The sequence below is a fragment of the Dipodomys merriami genome, unplaced genomic scaffold, assembly GCF_024711535.1.
Source record: "Dipodomys merriami isolate MVZ:Mamm:240054 unplaced genomic scaffold, mDipMer1.0.p SCAF_700, whole genome shotgun sequence".
Lineage (NCBI taxonomy): Eukaryota > Metazoa > Chordata > Mammalia > Rodentia > Heteromyidae > Dipodomys > Dipodomys merriami.
Window position 1 is genome coordinate 279,190 of NW_027206292.1, and position 21,527 is coordinate 300,716.

General features: G+C 41.4%; 1 protein-coding gene across 1 annotated transcript in view; it reads left to right on the forward strand.

The window, feature by feature from the left end:
* The window catches only part of LOC138817895 (forkhead box protein O1-like), a 92,929-nt gene extending 71,658 nt beyond the window's left edge, over window positions 1–21,271 (forward strand). Inside the window, exons 2-3 of the mRNA XM_070008664.1 lie at window positions 15,961–17,309; window positions 17,801–21,271. Coding sequence (XP_069864765.1) covers window positions 15,961–17,295 — 1,335 coding nt within the window. The 3' untranslated portion in view covers window positions 17,296–17,309; window positions 17,801–21,271. The remainder of the gene's footprint in view (window positions 1–15,960; window positions 17,310–17,800) is intronic.
* The last annotated feature ends 256 nt before the right edge of the window (window positions 21,272–21,527 follow it).

Below are 21,527 nucleotides of genomic sequence, written 5' to 3' on the forward strand. Positions count from 1 at the left end.
ACTTGACTTACCATATCATAAGTATCTGGTTAGGAATGTGCTGGAATTTCACCTTTTTCCTTTTGAAGCCTAAGGAATCATAGAGATAATATGGTTGGTATCTTAGAATATGACAACTAAAAAGAATCTTAGATTTGAAAGCAGTCTAAGTTCCTAAACTGCTTTCATACTGATCCCTAAGCCCATTCTATACCTGTTGAATCCTAAGAGTTGAAACTTTTCTAGAACTTTCTAACCATTACCGTTGATTGGTGGTAAATATTAATCTATCTCAGCAAAGTAGGTTGATTTGATGTATTTGGTTATTGGGCTTGTTAGTAGCAGGAGGATAAATCTTCTGGCTGGCCAATGGTAAAATGCTTACTTAGCATGTTTGAGGTCTTGGGTTCAATCTCTAACTCTGAAAACAAAATACAATTCTGGTTTCTTTTGGCTCATTGAAATGATACTTACATCTCAGGTAAATGACTAGAGTTACCAATGAGCAGTGAGCACCAGGATCCCTGTCCCAGAGGCTTGTGGTTGTTTTGGTCAGTTTGAAAAAGGAAGAGTTTTGGAGATAGCATTAGAATCAGTCAGAGAGCAGTTTTCAAGCCATATACAGTGCTACCCCACCAATCAGGCATGTGTGTGAGTGTGTTGGTCTCAAAAAATAGAGGCAGCTAGCTCATCTTCCTTTGTTGACTTCTGATTATTTGTCCCTTTCTTACAACTATATAAAATACTCCAACCTTCCAGAAAAGATCAGAGGCTAATATATTTAGTACCTATATTGTACCTCATAGTTTTAACAAATGCCACTCTTATTAAAAATAAATAACCTAACTACGTCCCCCTCGGCAGCCACCGATTCAGTTAGTGTCCTGAGGGTACCTGCCTGCCTAGTCTGACCCGTGGCTGGGCTGACAGATGTGGGTTCGTAAACCTTGTCTAAGATTGCCCCCTTCCAATTACAATAATGTAACATAAGTGTTATCATTTAATGTAAATATTCTGCAATTCTGATTTTCTTTGCAAAAAAGTCAGCATTCATTTTTTGAGATTTGCTCATGGGTGTTACATAACCTGACACAGCCCATACTTAGCAGTAAAGTCAGGAAACTGAAGCCAGACAGCTCAAAAACCTCAATAGAAAAAAAGAAAAAGAAAAAAGCAGGAAGTGGGTGGGAAAGCATTTTAGTTGAATTTTTTAGTCTTAAAGTATTGTCACTTATGGGAAATACTGTTGGTTTGAATCATGCTTTATTTTGAACAGCCCACTTGTTACTTTAATGAGAATTTATTGTACATTGTAAGAAAAGTTATTTCTACTTACTATGGGTATGGGTTGCCCCAGTTCAGTACAAACAGGTGAAAGTTAAGATATGTGGCTTACAACAGGAAGCAGATGGGGCTAATTAAAGTTGTGTTGATCATAAAAGGATGACTGATCCTGGAGCAGCTGGTTTTCCAGTTTAAACACAAATTGGTACTATTGTCTGGAATTAGATGAATGTAGTCCTGCACCTTCTCCAAGGTGAAGGCATGCATTTCAGCACTCAGCAGAAAGGGTATTGCAGGTCTGTGTTTGGCTTTTTAAGCAGTTTCCTCAGTGTTATCCAGGAAAGGGGAAGAAGAGCCAGAAACTTGGCCATGATTTCCAGGGTGGCTCCAGGTTGCTCTGGGTGGCACCCTGCAAAAGCTGAAGGCGGACTCTGAATTTTCCAAGAAAACACCAACCTTTGGTTTTATTTTGTTCTTTTTTTGTTGGATTGTTTTTGTTTATCCCATTAGGCATCTAGTGGAATTAAAAATGGTGATACCCGGACTGGGAATGTGGCTTAATGGTAGAGTGCTTGCCTAACATGCATGAAGTCCTGGGTTTGATTCCTCAGTACTACATGAACAGAAAAAGCTGAAAGTGGAGCTGTAGCTCAAGTGGTAGAGTGCTAGCCTTGAGCACAGAGGCTCAGGGACAGTGCTCAGGCCCTGAGTTCAAGCCCAGGATTGGCAAAAAAAGAAAAATGGTAGTGCCCAGGCCAAGAAGTCGCATATGTACCCAATGAAGACATCAGATATCCACGTGCATAGCTGGGTGCTGAGAGGTGCTCTGGAAATATTCTTGGAACCTTGTTTTGTCCTGACATGTCTTTGAGCATGCCATGAGAGGTCAGGGGCTTCCATACTTCCTTTGCTCCATTGTATCCTGCATGACTTTAATCTTCAAATGAGAGCATCATTTGTTTCTACTTCTAATAAAGGTCACATAAACATTAAGTACCAGTGCATTCACTGGGTGTTTTTTGCCTGAAGAGCACACCAGTGCTAGGTCTTCTAGTAATGCAGGGAGATGACATGAGATCAGGAGTGTGCCTCACCTGGAGTTGGGGCTAGACCCTGGTTTGGAGATTTCTACCTACCAGTTTTGTTGAATATTTGTCCACATTGCAGGATCATTGGATTCTAATCCTTATGGAAACCATTTGGAATGGCAGTTGCTATCCTAATTTGCAAATAGAGGTTGAAGCCTAGTTAAAATGGCTCAGTTGGGCCAGCATCCTGCCTTATTTGTCAAACAAAATCCATGTTTCTCAGCACTATGTAGGATTTGTCTACATCTAATGTGGATTTTGTTAGCTTGACTTTGCCCCATCTTACTTAAGGGTAGATCTACTTTTTCTTGGAAAAATAAAATTCTAAGATGTAATTTTCAAGAAAATTGCAAATTCTTAATTGGTTATATAAATATGCATACATATTTGTTTACATCCACATATATATGCATATATAATATAGTGTGTATCATTTGCTTATTCTACTTGCTCAGAACTCTTTATTTTTCTCAAAAGTGCAAAAGCCATAGTTAAATTTTTTTTTTTTTACTCTGCCAATGTATTCTGCCCATAAAAGTACACAGCTACTTTCACAACAGAAGGAGATAACATCTGACAGGTAAACTAGAAATCAAAACCTCATTGCATTCATGGCAATGAGTAAATAATTTACAGGGACATGCCTACTAAAGACACACACCTCATTCATTTTAGTTACAAGTAGCATGTCATAGAGGCTTTGGATGTGTCAGGGTTGTCCGTGGTCAGACATTTAGAAAATGTCTAGTCCTAGCTGCTGTTTTAGCCAGTAGTCTACTACATGTATACTAGTAGGGAAAACCTGTGTGCAGGTTTCTGTATTCCAGGTCAGTTTCCATAACCCGAAAAGCTGTTGTTGGACTCGCGTCACAGTTACTAGTGTGAAGAGCAATGTCGCAGTCAAAACTCAAAAAAACTTTCTTTTAAAAAGCTTTTTACGTGTCTTGGAAAAAGTCTCATTCTTTTGTTGTCATTCTGTTGCCTTCTCAGCAACTTAGCCTAAAACATTCCCATCTTCCCTTCCCCATCTTTTCTTGTTCCTTCCTTCCTCTCAAACTATCATTTAAGGAAGTGAAGGAAGTTTGGTCCATTCTCCCCTCATAACTGTGTGTCTTGTTGAAGATACTGGTATTAACTGTCAGTGTCTGGGGTGTGAGAAAGATTGACTGTGGGTCCTGCTTTATACTGAGTGGTCTAACCTGGCTTGGTGCATCTGCCTCCTCCATTGTTTAGAGCTAGCTCTGAGATACCATGTCATCGTATTACCTTTATGTCCCATGAACCTTCTGGGCTGACACCTAGCACAGGTGTGTTCTTTGGTAGGAAGCTTGGGTGACACACACACACACACACACACACACACACACACACACAGATGCTGTACTCATATGGCTTATAAAGCATTTTATACTTTAAAAAAATTTTAGCAAGGATTTACTTTAGTAGATAAGTATTAAAGTAGGGAGAAATGCGAGGCGGGGGAAGGGGGGAGAAACATTGCCTGCTTCCATATAGGAAATGGGAAGTAAAAGACTCCTACTTCATGCTTTTTGAGATAGATCTATTATAACCTCTCTGTGAAGCAGTCAGGACAGGTTTTTTTTTTTTTCTTCTTCTTCCCATTTTATAAACCTGAAAGTTGACACAAAATTTGTCACAAGTCATACATGCAAGGATTAAGTTAGGCGGGGGCTTGTACGCTTTGGCCATCGTCTTGCTATTTGGACAGCATTTCCCAAAAGTGGCTTTTGCTAGATAGAGCAAGTGCTTTACCACTTGAGTCCCACACCCTAAGGCCTACCTCTTTTTATAATACCGTTCTGATGGAGGCCCAGATCAATCTTTCAGAAATAGTTTCTGGAGTTGATGCTTCTTGCCTGCATGTGCCATGTATGGGGTTGTTTAGCCCCACTTCCTTGAAGGTTAGCCATGTATCATTCTCAGCCCTGGATTCTCTTCATACACCTCTCAAAGTATTGAGTAAGTTGTGAGTAATCTGTTGTTACTTTATCCATGTTTATGTTGAATACGCCATGGTTACATTGTTAATTTCCTTTCAGCCTTTCAAAACAACTTGAAAGGTGTTATGGTCAAGCCTAGACACACAAGACCTCAAGAAACAAAAATAAACCATCAAGATGTAAGAACCAAAATTTTATGCCAAATGTATAAAACAGTGGGTAAAACGAATGAGGACAAAGTATACTTCATGGAAGAAGACTTTAAAATTTTTTGTTTTTAAAGCAAATGTTCCTGCTCCAGTGTCTTGCCTATCTGGTTATTTAAAAAAAAAAAAATCAAAGATAGCTTGTGAGTTTCAAAACAACCAAGTGTCATATAAAGCATAAAACTGCTTGTGCCTAGCTTAACTCCTGACTGATAACTTGTGTCTAGAATCCCTCTTTTTGATATAAGCTGTGGCTAAATTCTGTTGAGCAAGAAAGGAAATGAAAGATACATACCAAAGACAGTGGTCTGTTTTGTGTTGTTATAACAAAATAGTGGAGGTGGAATAAAGTATCAAGACAAGAAGGCTTCAAATTCCCATCGCTAGAAATTCCACACAGTATGATGTCAGTTTTTGGTGAGGGCTTCTTGGCTGCTAGGGACCCTTGGTAGATGGTATCACGATGGGAATGCCTGGGAGAGTTGTGAGTGAGTGGTGAGAGGGAAGAGTGTGGAGCAGTCAGATGGCAGACCGGAAGAAGCAGAGTACAGGAGAGGCCAGATTTCCTCCTTATCCATTCCGTGGTGGTTGACCAAAGTTTCACTGCCTCTCAATACCTGTGCACTGGGGACCAGACTTCCAGCTCACAAACCTGTAGGAAGCAAACCTTATACCATGAGAATTTTGTTGTGGTTGTAAGAGTTGAAGATAACATACATACTTAAAAATTTCCTGGCTAATGCAAAGGCCCTGAATCCCAACCCCAGGATCCCTCCCTCCCCAAAAGAAGGTAAAAAAACCCAAATACTTCTGTTCCTAATAAAAATGATCTAATCTGGGTCTAGGAGTCTTCTTGCCCGACCCCTACCTTGGTTCTGGCACCCGCTTGGGCAGAACCAACCAGAACAACCATGTTGTGTCCTGGCCCTACTTCTCCACATGCTGCTTCTGGAGCTGTCAGGCATATGTGTAAACAGCTAAATAATCCAACTTAAAAAATGCTAGTAAAGAATGTATCTTCCTACCTTTATTTATAGCTACTTTGAGGGCTAGAATGATTATGTAGTTTATCGGTATCTATCTTCATAAACTAATTGATTGAAATGCACGATTGGTACTATTCTCTGGGATTGGTTTCTTCTCAATGTCCATATATTCCTTAGAAATGTTTTTAATATTTTTAAATAGTATTCTAAACAAAAACAAGAAAAGAAATGCATGACTGATGTTAATTAAAATATAAAATTTACGTAGGGATGGGTGGTAGGGTCCCACTGAAGAATGATTGTCTTAAGTTTTTATTTTTTTTTTCCAGTCAGAAACCATTGTGAACCATCCAGTACGATCTGAATTTAATTTGACTAAATTAATTACTCTTCACAGCCATAAACATAAAGAAAATAAATTGGTGTGCCAGTCAACATGTTTGTTTAGAGAAAAGTGGACTTTGAAGGGGAGTTGCTAGCTGAAGTGATCTGTTAGGCAGAGCTTACTGTTCATGTCTTAGTTGTTTAAATATCTGTAACAACATCAACAAGTCTAGAAAACCTTGGGATTTTGTTTTAGAACACCTTACATTTCTGAAGAAATCTCTACCATGGAATTGACAATGTTTTTACATTTATAGTATGCTTTGTGTTTTCTAAGTGGTCTCACTTAATATTCATGGTACACCTTTTGGTTGCGTGCTGTGAAGACCCAGGCCATCATACAACTCAGGTTCATGTTCACAGTTTGTGACCTAATTCTCATGCACACACATACTCAGTGATGGAAAACCATAATTTGAAATATCCTTGAACATGGCTTTGAAAAAATTGCTAAAAATTGTACCATGTAGCAACATTCCAGCCACCATAGTAGCTCTTCGGTTTCCTTTTGAAGGAAGTTCAAAGTGATAACACTGAAAACAATGAGAAGTAAAATTCCAAAAGTTTTAAGATGTATCATCACTAATTATCAAATTGTGTGAAACTTCCTAATTTCCTGCTGGTTTTGAAATCTTAAGAAATGATTAATTCCACCTTTCATGCATTCTCCCTTTGCTAGCTTATGAAGACAGTTTTGCACTCCTAATTCATTATTAAAATACTGTTTGTGTTTCTAAAATAAGACATGGGTGGCTTCAAGATCTAGTTTTAAGAGTAAAATGCCAAATACAGTTAGTGCTGGTGGCTCACACCTGTAATCCTAGCTACTCAGGAGGCTGTGGTTTGAAAGCCAGGCAGGAAATTCCATGAGATTCCTTATTTCCAATTAACTGGCAACCTCCCCCGCCCCCCCCCCCCCAAAACAAAACAAAAAAACCAACCGAGAAGTAGAGCTGTGGCTCAAGTGGTAAAGTGTCATCCTTGAACAAAAAAGGCTATAAGCAAGAGCACCCTGAGCTGAAGTCCTAGTACTAGCACACACTACAAGGGAAACTGCTAGATAATAAAGATTTGCCAGGCCTTCAAGTTGAAGCTCATAGGTGGTTCAGAGAGCCTTTTCCCTTTTTTTCCAAAGGCCAAATAATTCATGGTGAGATGGCTATATAAAGTTTTTGGGGCTAGGTGCTGGTGGCTCATGGCTATAATCTTAGCTACTCAGGAGGCTGAGATCTGAGGATCCTGGTTCAAGGCCAGCCCAGTCAGTAAAGTCTGCGAGACTTGTATCTCCAATTAACCACCAGAAAGCCAGAAGTAGCACTGTGGCTCAAAATGGTAGCGTGCTAGCCTTGAGCAAAAGAGCTCAGGGACAGCGCCCATACCATGAGTTAAGGCCCCACAACCAAACAAAAATAAGGTTTTCTGGGACCAATTAGCCCATGTCTTGGAGAGGTACCCTCTCCTGGGGTGGTCTACTTGGCTCAAGACCAGCTTGATGCAGTACCACCTAGTTTGTTCTTTTCTCTTTAGTTTTCAGAGGTAGAAATGTGGGTTGTACAAAGACAAGTAGGAAGTGCTGGTTTCCCATTGTGGTGGGCTTTAAGGGCTCTGGGAGTTGCAGACCTTCAGAAAACTTAATGCAAGTAACATTGTGGAAACATTTGTTTGCAAGTCTTTTGGAGTCCTAAGAGGACTGAGTTTCTGGTAGGCTGGTTTGGAAGGAGTTGTGGAGAGTGGAGCTGTTAACCTGCAAGCCTGCTGGGTCTCAGAGTAAGATTGACACCATCTACTTAGCTGTATCCATCCTTTAGACCTCTGGGAAGCCTGAGAACAGCCTTGACCCTTGGGTTTAGTCTCCCATTTGCAAGGGGAGGGGGGGTTCACTTCAGTTTAGTCCTGTGCCTCAGTAGTGCTCCTTAACATTGAATCAGCCAATGAGTTTTGATAAGTATCTGATTTGAGACAAGGTTTGTTTTTTTTTTTTTAAGAATTTGGAGAAAGTAGTACCTCCCCCCCCCCTGCAATGTTTGCATAGATATTATGTTTGTGATTTCCTGAAGAACAACAGAGAAGCTTATGTGAAGGCTATGTATAAACACAGCAGGAAGATCTTACATTGTAAATAATGTGCAATTCGGCATTTTGGTGACCATTCTGTAAATAATATCATATCTGTTGATCATATCTAGGTCCTCAAATAAGAAAAAGCAAGTAAGCCTAGACTTTGTACTTTCATCTTTATTCTATTTACTATGAGTTAACAGTTCTTAGTTAAATAGACTATGTATCCAGTGGATTAAGTCTTCTCTAGATTTCTCAGACCGTTCTAGGTGGAACATCCATTGAGTGCAATGTTTTTCCAGATATTGGCTCTGGAGAGATTAGTGTGTCAAAGTTCCAGTGGTCTCTGTATCCATCACATTTGTCTTTGGGTTTTGTAAGCAATTTACGGCATTCATCTTGAAAAAAATACATAACATAAACAGAATAAATAGGGCTCATTATTCTAATTCTAACAAAATACATTAACGTTCACTTTAGTCCTTTAAAGTTTTAGAGATGTTTAAAACTAATCCAACTGTTGATGTTCTGTGTTTTCATTTTAAGCCTGAAAGAGAATGGATTCTAATGTGCTGTTTGTTTTTGGTTTTTGTTCTGTTTTGCCTTATTCTTATGGTAGCCAAATAGGTAAGGTGGTTAATTGCCTTGTAATACTGCATGTTTATAGCCATCGCAGATTAGAGAAAAATGGTATTGCCTATAAAATAGACGAAGATTTTCATTAGGAAACTGCAGAATCACTTTAGCAACAAATGAGTTTCTTCTTAATATTCTCATGGTGAGGCCTACGTGTCTGAAACAACCACTTGGCAAGGGCAGTTAAGGGAGTCTGCTGTGCTCTGGGGCAGTTAATTAAATTGAAATTTCAGCAAGGAAGAGCTCCTTTGGGTTACTTTGGGGACCCCCAGTACCCCCCAGATCCACAAATTACAATGGAAGGGAAAGGGGGTGGTGATGAAGGCATTTAAAAGAAGTTTAGCTAAGTGAAATTCAGTTTGTAAATGTCTACCACTGGGACCTTATTAGCTAGAGGTGATGACACTGATTGCAAAGTAGGCCCAGGTGGCTTGTGTGGCAGTGTTAGGCCAGGACTGTGAAGTGTTGTTTTCTAGTCTTTGCTAATATAGAGGTTCATATTAACAATTTAAACAGGAGTTATAGAAAAGCAGTGATTCTGGTAAGTGCCTAGTGATCTGGAATAGAGAGAAAGATCCTTGTATTAATTTCAACCCACCTGTTTGTTTGTTTAGGGGGTGGGGTTTGTCTTTGAGGTATGTCATTTCTGATAGTGCACAGAGCATATGGCATTGAATGGTGTTCCTGGCATTGAATGGATGGCACAGGAGACTTGGTGTTTTTACTTTCTGAGGATTAAAAACTAGCTTCCTTTTATAACAGGACTTTCCTATGGTACATACTTAAATTTCAGAGTAAAGAGAAAGCATTGTATTTTAAAAAATTATTGCCTTCTGAGAAGCAACTTGATATAATTAATATCATTAAGTGCATTTTCTGTTCCATCCCTAAAGGCATTTTCTTAAGTCCTACGTGTATGAAGTAAGAGACTGAAATATTTTTCTGGTTAATAAAGATCTGGCAAAGCTTGGAGCATCCTCTGTTCCATGGCAGAACCCTCCTCCTCCAGGTCTTATGGCCAATGGTGCGACCACTATCCCTGGTTTCTTCATAGCAAACATTTTTCCTGGCAATACCTTCTGTTCTTGAACTCCCCATCCCTCGCTACTCTTGGGAACTCTTTTTAGGTTTATTCTCTGTAAAATAAATAGGAGTGCCTGTGAGTCACCAATCCCATCGAAGATCTGTCTTGACTCTGGTATATCTCCCTTTCCTTAAAGAACCTCACGGACATGCTTTGTCACTGGTCACCAGAAAACCAACACAATATGCTAAACACTCAAATGTTAATCTATAGTCTTCCTAAGGGGAGAAAACATTTTTCTGTAAATGAAAGATTACAGTTCAGCTGTGAGAACATGGAAACAAGCTTGAGGAAGCCTGTTAAACAGGAAGTTTGTGATGAATGACTTAATCAAGTTGGAATCATTCACAGTGGCATAAAAATTCCTGTTTATATATTCCTTTACTTCACATAACAAAATAGCCAGTGTGCATTGCCTTACGGTGAACCAGGTGATAGATTGAGTGCTTCCATGCATGCCATGCTATCTGGTCCCTCTTAGCCCTCATGTTCATGGCTGTTGATACATGTAAACAAAGCAGAAGCCCAGTGGGATTGAGTGACTTACTTATCAAGGCCCAGTCAAGGCTGGCACCTTGGGTTCTTCCTCCCTAGGAATCTCCAGATACATGTAGGCCTCTTATGATGCACTCGAGTTCTTGCCTGTCTTGAGCTGTCTTTTTGACACCGCTTTACATGGCAGTATACTCTGCCACATCCTTTGCTCAGTGAAAGCTACTTTAATGTAGACACATTTACTTCCTTAGGCTTGATTGGAGTCAGACAGAGTGGTGTTGAGCCCAATGTATCTACAATGGTTTGAGAATCTACACAATGGATTAGATTTGTCTGGATTAGATTTGCCTCATTGTCAGACCAGATGACCTTCCAAGTGCCTTCCAGTTTTATGAGGCCTCAAGTCTTTGTCTCCAGTTCTTTGGAGAAATGCTAAGACCTCAGTGTGAACAAGAGCAGTCTGCAAGGTATTCAAGACAGAGGAGAGGATTCTGGGAAATGACAGCAGCCCTTTGGGAGAGCCTCAGGTAGAAGTGTGTGGATTAGCTGTCCATAGCAGATCTTCTGCTCCAGCACTTCTTTAAGTCAAACTTACATGCTGTTTTGACACTGTGTCTATTGATATCACTTGTGAAAACAAAAATGACTAAAAGTCACATGTTTTTCTTCTGTTTGCATGCAGACTGGATTTTTTTAAAGGTTGTTTTATGAGCAGTCCTAATGGGAAGTCTATGGAGTAAAGACTTTTCTGCTCTCTCTTTAGTTTGTTTTCACTTGTCTGAAAGTGATGATCACTAGAGGAAAAGATGGGGCAAAAGAGAAATAGGGGCAAGGAATCAAGGCTACCCTGGGAATCTTATAATAGTTACACACATGAGAGTGTTCGCAGAAATTAGATTAAGTGCTTTAAAAAAAAGTCTAGTTTGTCTAACATTTTGAAAGGATTTTTAGAACGAGTCCATTTAGTCATATGTTCTAATCTCTCTCTTTTTGGGGGGGGGTCCGGTCGTGGGGCCTGAACTCTGGGCCTGGGCACTGTCCCTCAGCTCTTCAGGTCAAAGCTAGCGCTCTACCACTTGAGCCACAGTGCCACTTCCGGCTTTTTTCTTTTTGCTTATGTGGTGCTGAGGAATCGAACCCAGGGCCTCAGGCATGCAAGGCAAGCGCTTTACCACTGAGCCACCTTCCCAGCCCTCTAATCTCTTAATAAGAAGTCTCCCCCTTCCTTTTCTGTGCCCCCACCTTTCTGTAGTCAGGTCGCAGTTCTTGGCCCCTGGATCTCTGGGGATCTTTCCGTTTTTCTTTATGAGTCTCCAAAGCCTCTTTATATGGAGCTTTTCCTGGGATGATGTGTACACCTGAACTTCACACTTCAGCTGCTATGGTTTCTTGCCATAAAGAGGAACCCACTAAAATAAAAGGAAATTGTTTATAAATTTATCGCCCATTCAGGCAGAGAATGAGTTTTGTGGATTAGTAAACAGAATTATTTCTGCTCCCTGAAGGTACATACATAGCCAACTTAGGTGTGTCACTTTGATTCTTTTTAATGACGGTGAATCCAAAGTGGTAAGTTTGTTAACCACAGTAGTGTTGCAAGTAGAGTCATAAAACCTTGCTTTGAGTCTGGTACTGGTAACTCTCAGTGTAATCCTAGCTACTCAGGGGGCTGAGATCATAGGACTCAGGTTCAAAGCCAGCCCCAGCAGAAAAGTCTATGAGACTTTTTGCTTCATTTAACCGGCAAAAAGACCAGACTGGAGGTATGGCTCAAGTGGTTAGAGTGCCAGCAAGATGCCATCGTAGGTCTGAAGACAGGAGTCACAGGACGAAGGAGGATGCCCAGGAATCAGACCACACTTAGCTCTCAGAATATAAGGGTCTCAGTTGCTACAAGCAGAGGGCAGGACCAGGTCATTTTTCCAACTCAGACTTTGCTGGGAGGTACAAATAGTTTCCTAGACTTGACTCATGGCTGGTTCTGTACCCATGAGTTTTTTAGGATCTCAGGCTCCTAGAAATCTCCTATAATAGACCATTGGTTTCTAAATGTTTTGGGCTTCTCCTCCCCCTCCCCCCCATGGGTATCAAATCAGTTTATACAATCCATTCATATTGCACACACTTATAATGTCTTTGGACATAAATTTTACAAGAATGAGATAAACTTTAAAGTTGTAAAGATATCCTCATGTACTTCATTGGCTGTCTATTGCTTTAGATTGTAGGGTAAGGGCATTCTGAAGAGGAGGGTTGGAGTAGGGAGTAGGGAGCAGTTTTTCAGACCCTAATCTCTTCTAGCTGTATGGAGGAATAGCTCAATAGAGCTCAGTTTGAAAAACTCCTGTGGGGGCTTGGGTGGCTCAGACCTGTAATCCTAACTACTCAGGAGGCTGAGATTTGAGGATGGCAGTTTGAAGCCAGGGCAAGTCTATTAGAGTCTTGCCTCCACTTAACCCCCAGAAAACCAGAAGTGGCTCTGTGGCTCCAAAGTGGTAAAGTGCTAGCCTTGAGTGAAACAGGGACAGTGCCCAGGCCCTGAGTTCAAACCCCATGACTGACAAAGAAAAAAGAAAAGCCACTATGGAGACTTTGGCCATTGGAAACAGCCAGACCTTGATACTTGCTGCTACTTCTCCACTGTGTTTCACCTGTGTCCAGAGCTGAGCACGCTAGGCAGAAAATGATGTTCCCATACAGGGCTCAGCAGCAGCATCTTGTGAATTGTACTGCTCCTGGATAGCAAGTGCATAGACTATACAATTGATCTGACTTACTGTTTTGAATTTAGTCCTCAGCACCAGCGTGCAGCATGCAGAAAAACTTCCAAACCAGTCAGTTTTCCCCTAATGTTCCTACACAGTCCTATGGATGTCCTCTACTGTTTTGCTGTGTGTATTAATGGACTGTTCTCTTCCCATACAGATAGAAAACTTCTGGGAGGCAGGAACTGTGTTTAATTGCATCTTGTGCCTTTCCTTGCTTCCTAGCACAAAATGGATTGCCATAAACGTGGGTGACATGAGTTGTCTATGAATGGAGGGACAAAATGTGTGTAATATGTAAGGCATCCCTGTAATATTTTAGATATCAACCAGCAGATACTTATTGAATATGTTTTGTATTGTAGAACATCTGTTGGGGGTTATGAGATTAGGATTTATAAAGAAGCTTAGTCTTCTTGCCCTTTAAGGAGCTTGGAATCCTGTCTATGGAGCGGATAGAATAGAATGTCTTAAGAGCAGAATGACAGACGGAGCACGTAATATGGCAGGTCCGTGTCTGGGGCTTCTGGAGCTTATTGGGTCAGGTTTCCTAAGAATGTGCTGGCTGGTGGCCCATCACGTGACAGCATGGGTGTACACAGAGGCATGTGGAGAAAAGTGCGGACTCCAGGTCAGTCATAAAAGCATGTGTTTTCACAAGTCACCCCTCCAAACTTGAGCTATCAGAGCTTTAATGTCCTGCTGGCTGTGTGAAAAACAGGAATTTATGTAACAAGCCCGGCACAGCGAACCTTTTCCTGTCAGGGGGAAAAATTTTTTTTTTAAATTGTTGGCAGAGTTAGTAGATAACTCTGTTACTCTGGGTGACCTGAAATGTCCTCTTAGAAAAATATGTAGTGCGATGTTTTGATAAATAAGAGCTTGCTATGACTTGGAAAGAAAAAAAAAATAGGCTAAGGTTAGTATATACCCCAACTGAGTTAGTAACCTTGAACTTTTTTTTTTTGAAGATTGCCTTATTGTATCTTTGGCATTCTTGTTAAAAATGCTCCCCACTGCCCTTGCTAGTGGTCTTACAGAATCATGTGGTGTATTCTAAATCTTTACCCCTCCCCCATTGGCCCTGTTAGTGAAGACAACCAGGAAGCTGCTATCTGGGAAGATCTTTCTCTCCCTTTATCATTAACTAATGTGACAGAGACCGGAGTCAAACTTCCTGTCCTCCCGAGGTTTTATTGGAGCTTATCTGTGTGTCTATTGTGTTCGAAGAACAAAACTGTCATGATGGAATATTGTGAAAATTCCCGCCTTCCAGCCTGTAGACAGTGTGGCAGGGTGCAGGGTCATAGTGTTTGGCAGTGTTCCAGCCCACCCCAGGCAGGCTGTTGCTTTTAAGGAGGAATTGAGAGTTTGAATGTCTGTGGACACAGTAGATGAGGCTGTGGCACTGTGTGTGTATGTATACATGTACATGTACATGTACATCTACATGTATATGTATATATATGGCCACCCCATGTGATTTTGGCACCCTCAACAAGAATGATAGAGGATTCGAGAGAAATGTAGTCCTGGGCCTCTTTGGGGAATCTTGTATGGAGCTCAATCTCCCCTTTCCCCGCCCCTTCCTTCATAGCTACCTGGAGTTAGGAAGAATCATGGGAAAGATTAGGGAAGTCTTAGAAATAAAAGACCACCATTGTCACTTGGCTGGGTTGCAATCCTGGGCAGAGTGTAGTGAAAGAGGGTCAGAGGACATTATGAAATGTAGATTTTTTTTTCCAGCTCTAACTAGCTGAGCGTCCTTCCAATGTTACTATCTCCTTTCAGAAAGCAAGATTTTCATCCCATCCCTTCTCTGATTTTGGGGTTCTGTGGGACCCCACCCTGCCCCATCTACTGTTCCAAGGCTCTGCTCTACTGGAGTGGTTGGCCTTTGGGCACCATTGTTCCCATGTCAGTAGCATGAGGATGTGGGCATTGTGGCTGCCTCTCTAGGTGACCACAAATCTAGCCAGAGTCTTCTTGTGGTCCAAGAGGGGCCACAGGATGCCAAAGGAGCTGATCCTTGCACCCAGAAGAAGCCAAGCCTGAGGGACAGCCCCCAGACTTGGGATCAGGTCCCAGAGGACAGAGGCACTTGAATAAATAGACTCTGTGTATAAGGAGCTAGGAGTATTTCTCACTTCTTAGATGATACCCCAGGATATTTATCAGAAGTCTTGCCTGTGTCTTGAGCAGGACAGTCCCAGTGGGATAGCCTTGTCTGCAGCAGAACACTAAGGGACTGTGGGCTCTCTCTCCCTCCATATATTTGCAGATTGTGAGTCTATAGTTGTAATACTTCCAGGCTCCTACCCACAACCCACCCACTAAACAGAAGCGAGAAGTACATCTTAGACTGGGTTCTCTACCCATTTTCTTTTTGGGCCAGGTGTAACCCATAAGGAAGCTCATGCAGTTAGCTGGTATTCTTTAATACTGGGTTAGAGAGGTACTTCTTGACTTTAACATTTTCTTTTTCTTTTTTCTTAAATGAATTTGGGTCTTGCTAGTTTTCAAGCTTTTGATTCTTGACTAGGAATATATAATATATCCTTATCACTCTTCACTCTTCCCCACCCCACCCCCCAAATCATGTGAGCCTAATAATACAGAACTTCTCAATGGTGTAATTAATGCATGCTTCATCTGAAAAGAATTGTCTGTTTTAGGAGTAAGGGCATACGAATGGGGTTTTGATGGTGCTTTAATACTGATTAGTATTTGTTATAGCGTTGTAGCTGAACAAAATTTTAGTGCTCTTAAAACCAGTTCTTGTAATTTCCCCATAAAATATAGCTGTAGAAAAGAAATGGCTTATAATTGGGCTTGCCAAATGAAAGATAGGGATCCTATTTTTAAGATAACGATTTCTCCTACACTGACTCCAGATCTTTTGTAATAGGTTTAGAACAATCATAACTGTTCACTCAAATTTGACCCATTTTCGATGTAACACATGTTGAAGAGCAGTTTTCCAGGTGGAACAGCAATATATTTCTAAATGTTACTTTTTTTTTTCTTTTTACAGAATTCAATTCGCCATAACCTGTCTCTGCACAGCAAGTTCATTCGTGTGCAGAATGAAGGAACTGGAAAAAGTTCTTGGTGGATGCTCAATCCAGAGGGAGGCAAGAGTGGAAAATCCCCCAGGAGAAGAGCTGCGTCCATGGACAACAACAGTAAATTTGCAAAGAGCCGAGGCCGAGCTGCCAAGAAAAAAGCTTCTCTTCAGTCTGGCCAGGAGGGTGCTGGGGATAGCCCTGGGTCTCAGTTTTCCAAATGGCCTGCAAGCCCTGGCTCTCACAGCAATGATGACTTTGACAACTGGAGCACATTTCGTCCTCGCACTAGCTCCAACGCGAGCACTATCAGCGGGAGACTCTCGCCCATCATGACCGAGCAGGATGATCTTGGAGAAGGGGACGTGCATTCTCTGGTGTACCCACCGTCCGCCGCAAAGATGGCTTCCACCCTCCCCAGCCTGTCTGAGATCAGCAATCCTGAAAACATGGAAAACCTTCTGGATAATCTCAATCTTCTCTCATCGCCAACGTCATTAACTGTGTCCACCCAGTCTTCACCCGGTGGCATGATGCAGCAGACACCATGCTACTCCTTCGCGCCACCCAACACCAGTCTGAATTCACCCAGTCCAAATTACCAAAAGTACACGTACGGCCAATCCAGCATGAGCCCTTTGCCCCAGATGCCTATGCAAACGCTTCAGGACAGCAAATCGACTTATGGAGGATTGAATCAGTTTAACTGTGCACCGGGACTCTTAAAGGAGTTACTTACTTCTGACTCCCCTCCCCATAATGACATGATGTCACCAGTTGATCCTGGAGTGGCCCAACCCAACAGCCGGGTCCTGGGCCAGAATGTGATGATGGGTCCTAATTCAGTCATGCCAGCCTATGGCAACCAGGCATCTCATAACAAAATAATGAATCCCACCTCCCACACCCACCCTGGCCATGGCCAGCAAACATCCGCAGTTAATGGGCGAGCCCTGCCCCACACAGTGAGCACCATGCCTCACTCTGGTCTGAACCGCCTGACCCCACTGAAGACATCTTTACAAGTGCCTCCGCCTCACCTCATGCAGATGAGCACCCTGGGCGGCTACTCCTCGGTGAGCAGCTGCAATGGCTATGGCAGGACAGGGGTCCTCCACCAGGAGAAGCTCCCAAGTGATCTGGATGGCATGTTTATTGAGCGCTTGGACTGCGACATGGAGTCTATCATTCGGAATGACCTCATGGATGGAGACACTTTGGATTTTAACTTTGACAATGTGTTGCCTAGCCAAAGCTTCCCACACAATGTCAAGACCACGACACACAGTTGGGTGTCAGGCTAAGAGTGAGTGAGCAGGTAAGCTTACCCCAGTGATGCCAAGGCTTTTGGAAAAATAGAATTTCAGAGGAGCACATGACTTTGCCATGAGCTGTCTGTGATAATGACCCCTTTTTGGCGCCACCTGTGTGCCCTTTGCAGAGAGTTCTTTTATCATTTATTCTCCCAACTTTTTTTTTTTTTTTTTTTTGCAGCTAATCGATTTTCCTTTTGAGCTTAACTATAAGGTAGCTTCCTTTAGCTGAATTACAGAGTTTCTTTGGACAGTTAGATAGCTGCATCTCTTTACTAGCTCTTCAAGAAATGAATACGTTGCATACCAATGAAATGGTGAAGGACTTTACTTTTAAGTGGAATTTTCTCAATTAACTGATTTTCTAGCTATGTGATAAAGCTCTAGCTCTTCACCCTCTATCCCCCAAGTATGCTTGTCACTCTAGTTTATTAAGTTGAATTAATATTAATTCTGCTATATTTTCAATATATGTGTGTGTGTATGTTTTCTCTAGGCTACACTTAAAAGTGCTTCAAATTGTCGTGATCGCAAGAACTGAAGAGAAGCAGTCCAAAGATGCCCTTTACACCCCTCCTTTAAGTTTTCTTGATTAAAAAAGAAAAAAAGGGAAAAAAAAATCCTTCCTTTTCTTTTCTTTTTTTTTTTTTTTTTTCCCCTTTCATCAGACTTGGCAGCAAAGATACTTTTCCTGTACAGGATGTTTGCCCAAGGTTTGCAGGTTATGTGCTGCTGTAGATAAGGACTGTGCCATTGGAAATTTCATTACAATGAAGTGCCAAACTCACTACACCGTAGAATTGCAGAAAAGACTTTCAGATCCTGGTGTGTTTTTCAAGTTTTGTATATAAATGGTAGATGATACGGAATTGTATTTGTGATTTTTTTTTTTAAATATCCATTTGGTCCAAGGAAAGTTTATACTTTTTGTAATACTGTGATGGATCTCTCATGTCTTGCTAAGTTAAACTCTGGTTTGTACTACCTGTGTTGTGCTAAAGAAATGAATCACAAAGAACTGAGATCTCCATTCTGAACCTCACTGAACGGCTCTGGACCTGTTCATATTGCCACAGGATTCACATGAGAACCACGTAGCCTGTTAATCAATCTGCTGAATTAATGGACCTGTCAAACTTTTTTTTTTTGGGGGGGAGGGGATGATTCATGCCAGCCTTGTACAGGTCTTTTCTATTTTTGTTTTTGTTGTTGGTTGGTTGTTTTGTTATTTGCAAATTTGTACAAACACTTAAAATGGTTCTAATTTCCAGATAAATGATTTTTTGATGTTATTGTTGGGACTTGAGATCATTTTTGGAATAGATAACTGAATTGTAATGTTTTTCTTAAAACTAGGGTCTACTTTGTTACATTGTCTGCTTGTAAATTTGTGGAAACAAGTATCTGGGGGACAGCATTCATATTTTTCTTTTTTCTTTTTTGTACTTCTAACTGGATTAGTACTAACTTTTATATGTGCTTAACTGGTTTGTACACTTTGGGATGCTACTTGGTGATGTTTCTGACTAATCTTTAAAATTGTTGTAATTAGTACTTGGATACTTAACGTTTCTGGCCCTGTTTGGGCAGGAAAGTGATGTATAGTTATGAATACTTCGCGTTTCGTACTTAGAAGAGCAAAATATGTTTTTATGTATGTATTTTAAAGAATTTCCACCTGCTCTCTTTCCCTGTGATCTGTGTGCACTGCATACATAGTGTCAGGTCTTCTGATGCCCACGTGTCACAATGTTGTTCCTGGGAGGCCTCATCATGTTTGTAGATCAGGAATGGAGGGAGACTGGTGAATCTTAAACTCCTTTGTTTAATCTGGGGATTTTGGTCAGCTTACCCTCTTTTCAGTGGATCTTCACTAAAAGTTTCCGTCATACCTCTGCACTTTGATTTTATTTCTGATAGAGATTGTTTTGTAGCTCTGCCCTGAAAAATCATGTCAGTCCCTAGTCTCCATCCCCACTCCCCTCTGCCCTGAAAAGTTTGAAGGAGGAAATTTCAAAGCAGGACTTCAGTGATTTGTGGAGTGCTTTGTTTTCATTGAAGTACAGATGGCTACCAAGAGGACTAGAACTGGTTTCAAAATGGAAGCTTAAATCAAGGATTTGAGGATTTCTTAGGCTTTTAGCAGCCAGAAACAATGACTTTTGGGGTTTGATACTTCAGTGTTACCTGTAACTGACAGATGGGTTTATTGGTTTTATCTCTGGACTCCATCCATTAGTGTTTCCAAGTTCAGTGGATCGCTCAAACATCATGATTTTGAAAAGAACAGGTATGTAGCAGTGTTGCTGCTGCCTTCTTTAGTAGGCTCTGACTTCTTTGCACATGGCCCATGCCACCTTGGCTCTTTCTTGGGTGGCAATTGTGCCTTTGTTGGCTTGTTCCTTGCATGTTAAGAACACAAGTGTTGGGCTGGGAAGGTGGCTCAGTGGTAGAGTGCTTGCCTTGCATGCATGAGGCCCTGGGTTTGATTCCTCAGCACCACAGAAGCAGAAAAAGCCGGAAGTGGCACTGTGGCTCAAATGGTAAAGCGCTCGCCTTGAGCTGAAGAGCTGAGGGACAGCGTCCAGGCCCAGAGTTCAGACCCCACAACCACCACCACCACCAACAACAAAAAAATCGAACACAAGTGTTCCCGATAGAATTCCCACATTAGACAGCTCTGCCCTTAGCTTCCCACTGTGGCTTTTTCTGTTGCACACATTGATTGAGTAGCCACGTTTTAACCATCATCAGCGCTCATTTTTAGAAACCTTGGTTCCCCCAGCAGAGCCTCCTGCCCATGGAATAGAGCTTGTTGTCAGAACCTGTCTGCTCACTTCTCTTCCCATGTCCTGTCACTTTCCTCCTTCCAACACCATGGCTTCTCCAGTACAGAAGGTGCCTCAGGGCTCCTGCACTACCACCACAGAGGCAACCACAGCCCAAGTCGTATCATTACTTCATAGAGTGACTTTAGGAAGATGCTTCTTCATCTTTCCCCACCTCCATTTTCTTTGTGTTGAAATGCATAGATTGTGGATAGCTATTGTGGGTTCAGTGGAGTCCAGCAAACATTACCTTGTCTCCCATTTCTTGAAAGCAAATATCATGGGGCCTCTGGGAGTTCTTTTGCTATAAAGAATACTGACTTTCTGGAGTAATTAGTATATTATTGTACAGGATTGCTTTGTGAAATGTGCAAATGATATCACCTATGCAGCCTTGTTTGATTCATTTCCTCTGGTTTGTACTGTTATTAAAAACATATTGTATTATAGAGCTATTCAGATATTTTAAATATAAAGATGTATTGTTTCCGTAATATAGATGTATGGAATATATTTAGATAATAGATGTATTACCTGGAAAGTTTTGCTTTGACAAACTGACAGAAGTCTAGGCCAATTAGCAAATGTTGTAACCCAGTGAGCCATCAATTGATGGAATGCACCAAGAAGAGGATAAGGACATGAAAATGGAAACCAATCTCCAAAAGGTGTACAATTTGAACTTGTTCAACTGCTGGATATATGAGACCAGAGCTCTCCTCCATCCCCTTCACTCCACCCCCTAAAACACAACTTGAATTTCTTGGTTTCAGCTCTTAACAATTTCTAGTTTAGAACTGATTTTAAAGAAGAAGGTTCTCTTGTGGTTTTAGTTGGGGAGTAATCTTTCGGGTGAAAGTGTGGTTTTTGCAAACAAAGTAGCCTTGATCCCTCCTGGGGGTCGGGGGTAGGTCCACAGCCTGGCACCATGGCCAGTGATGGCCTTGTAAGTCTTAGATCAGGGTAGAGTCACACCTTCCCGAGTTTCACCACCAAGTTAGTAACAGTAAGGATTCCAAGTCCCTGCCCAATACTCTCTGAGAAGTGCCTGATGATGCTGATGTGCTTAACAGACACAAGAACAATCTTTGCTATAATTGTATAAAGCCATAAATGTACATAAATTATCTTTAAATGCTGTGGTTGTCTTTCTTTCCTTGTTCTAAATGAGCTCTTGATTAGGGAATATTTTCCTTGTTTAGCCACCAAGTATTTGAGTTAAACCTTGTCCACCACAGTGTCATGGTTTATGGAAATCTGGCATTTCCTTGGGAGGAGAGGGGCAGCAATCCTATAGGACCAAACCATGAAATGAAGTCTCTGATAACACTCCAGCTGGGAGAACTCCAGCTTTGGAATGTCTGGAAATATCACAGTGCTGACTACTGAGTCTGC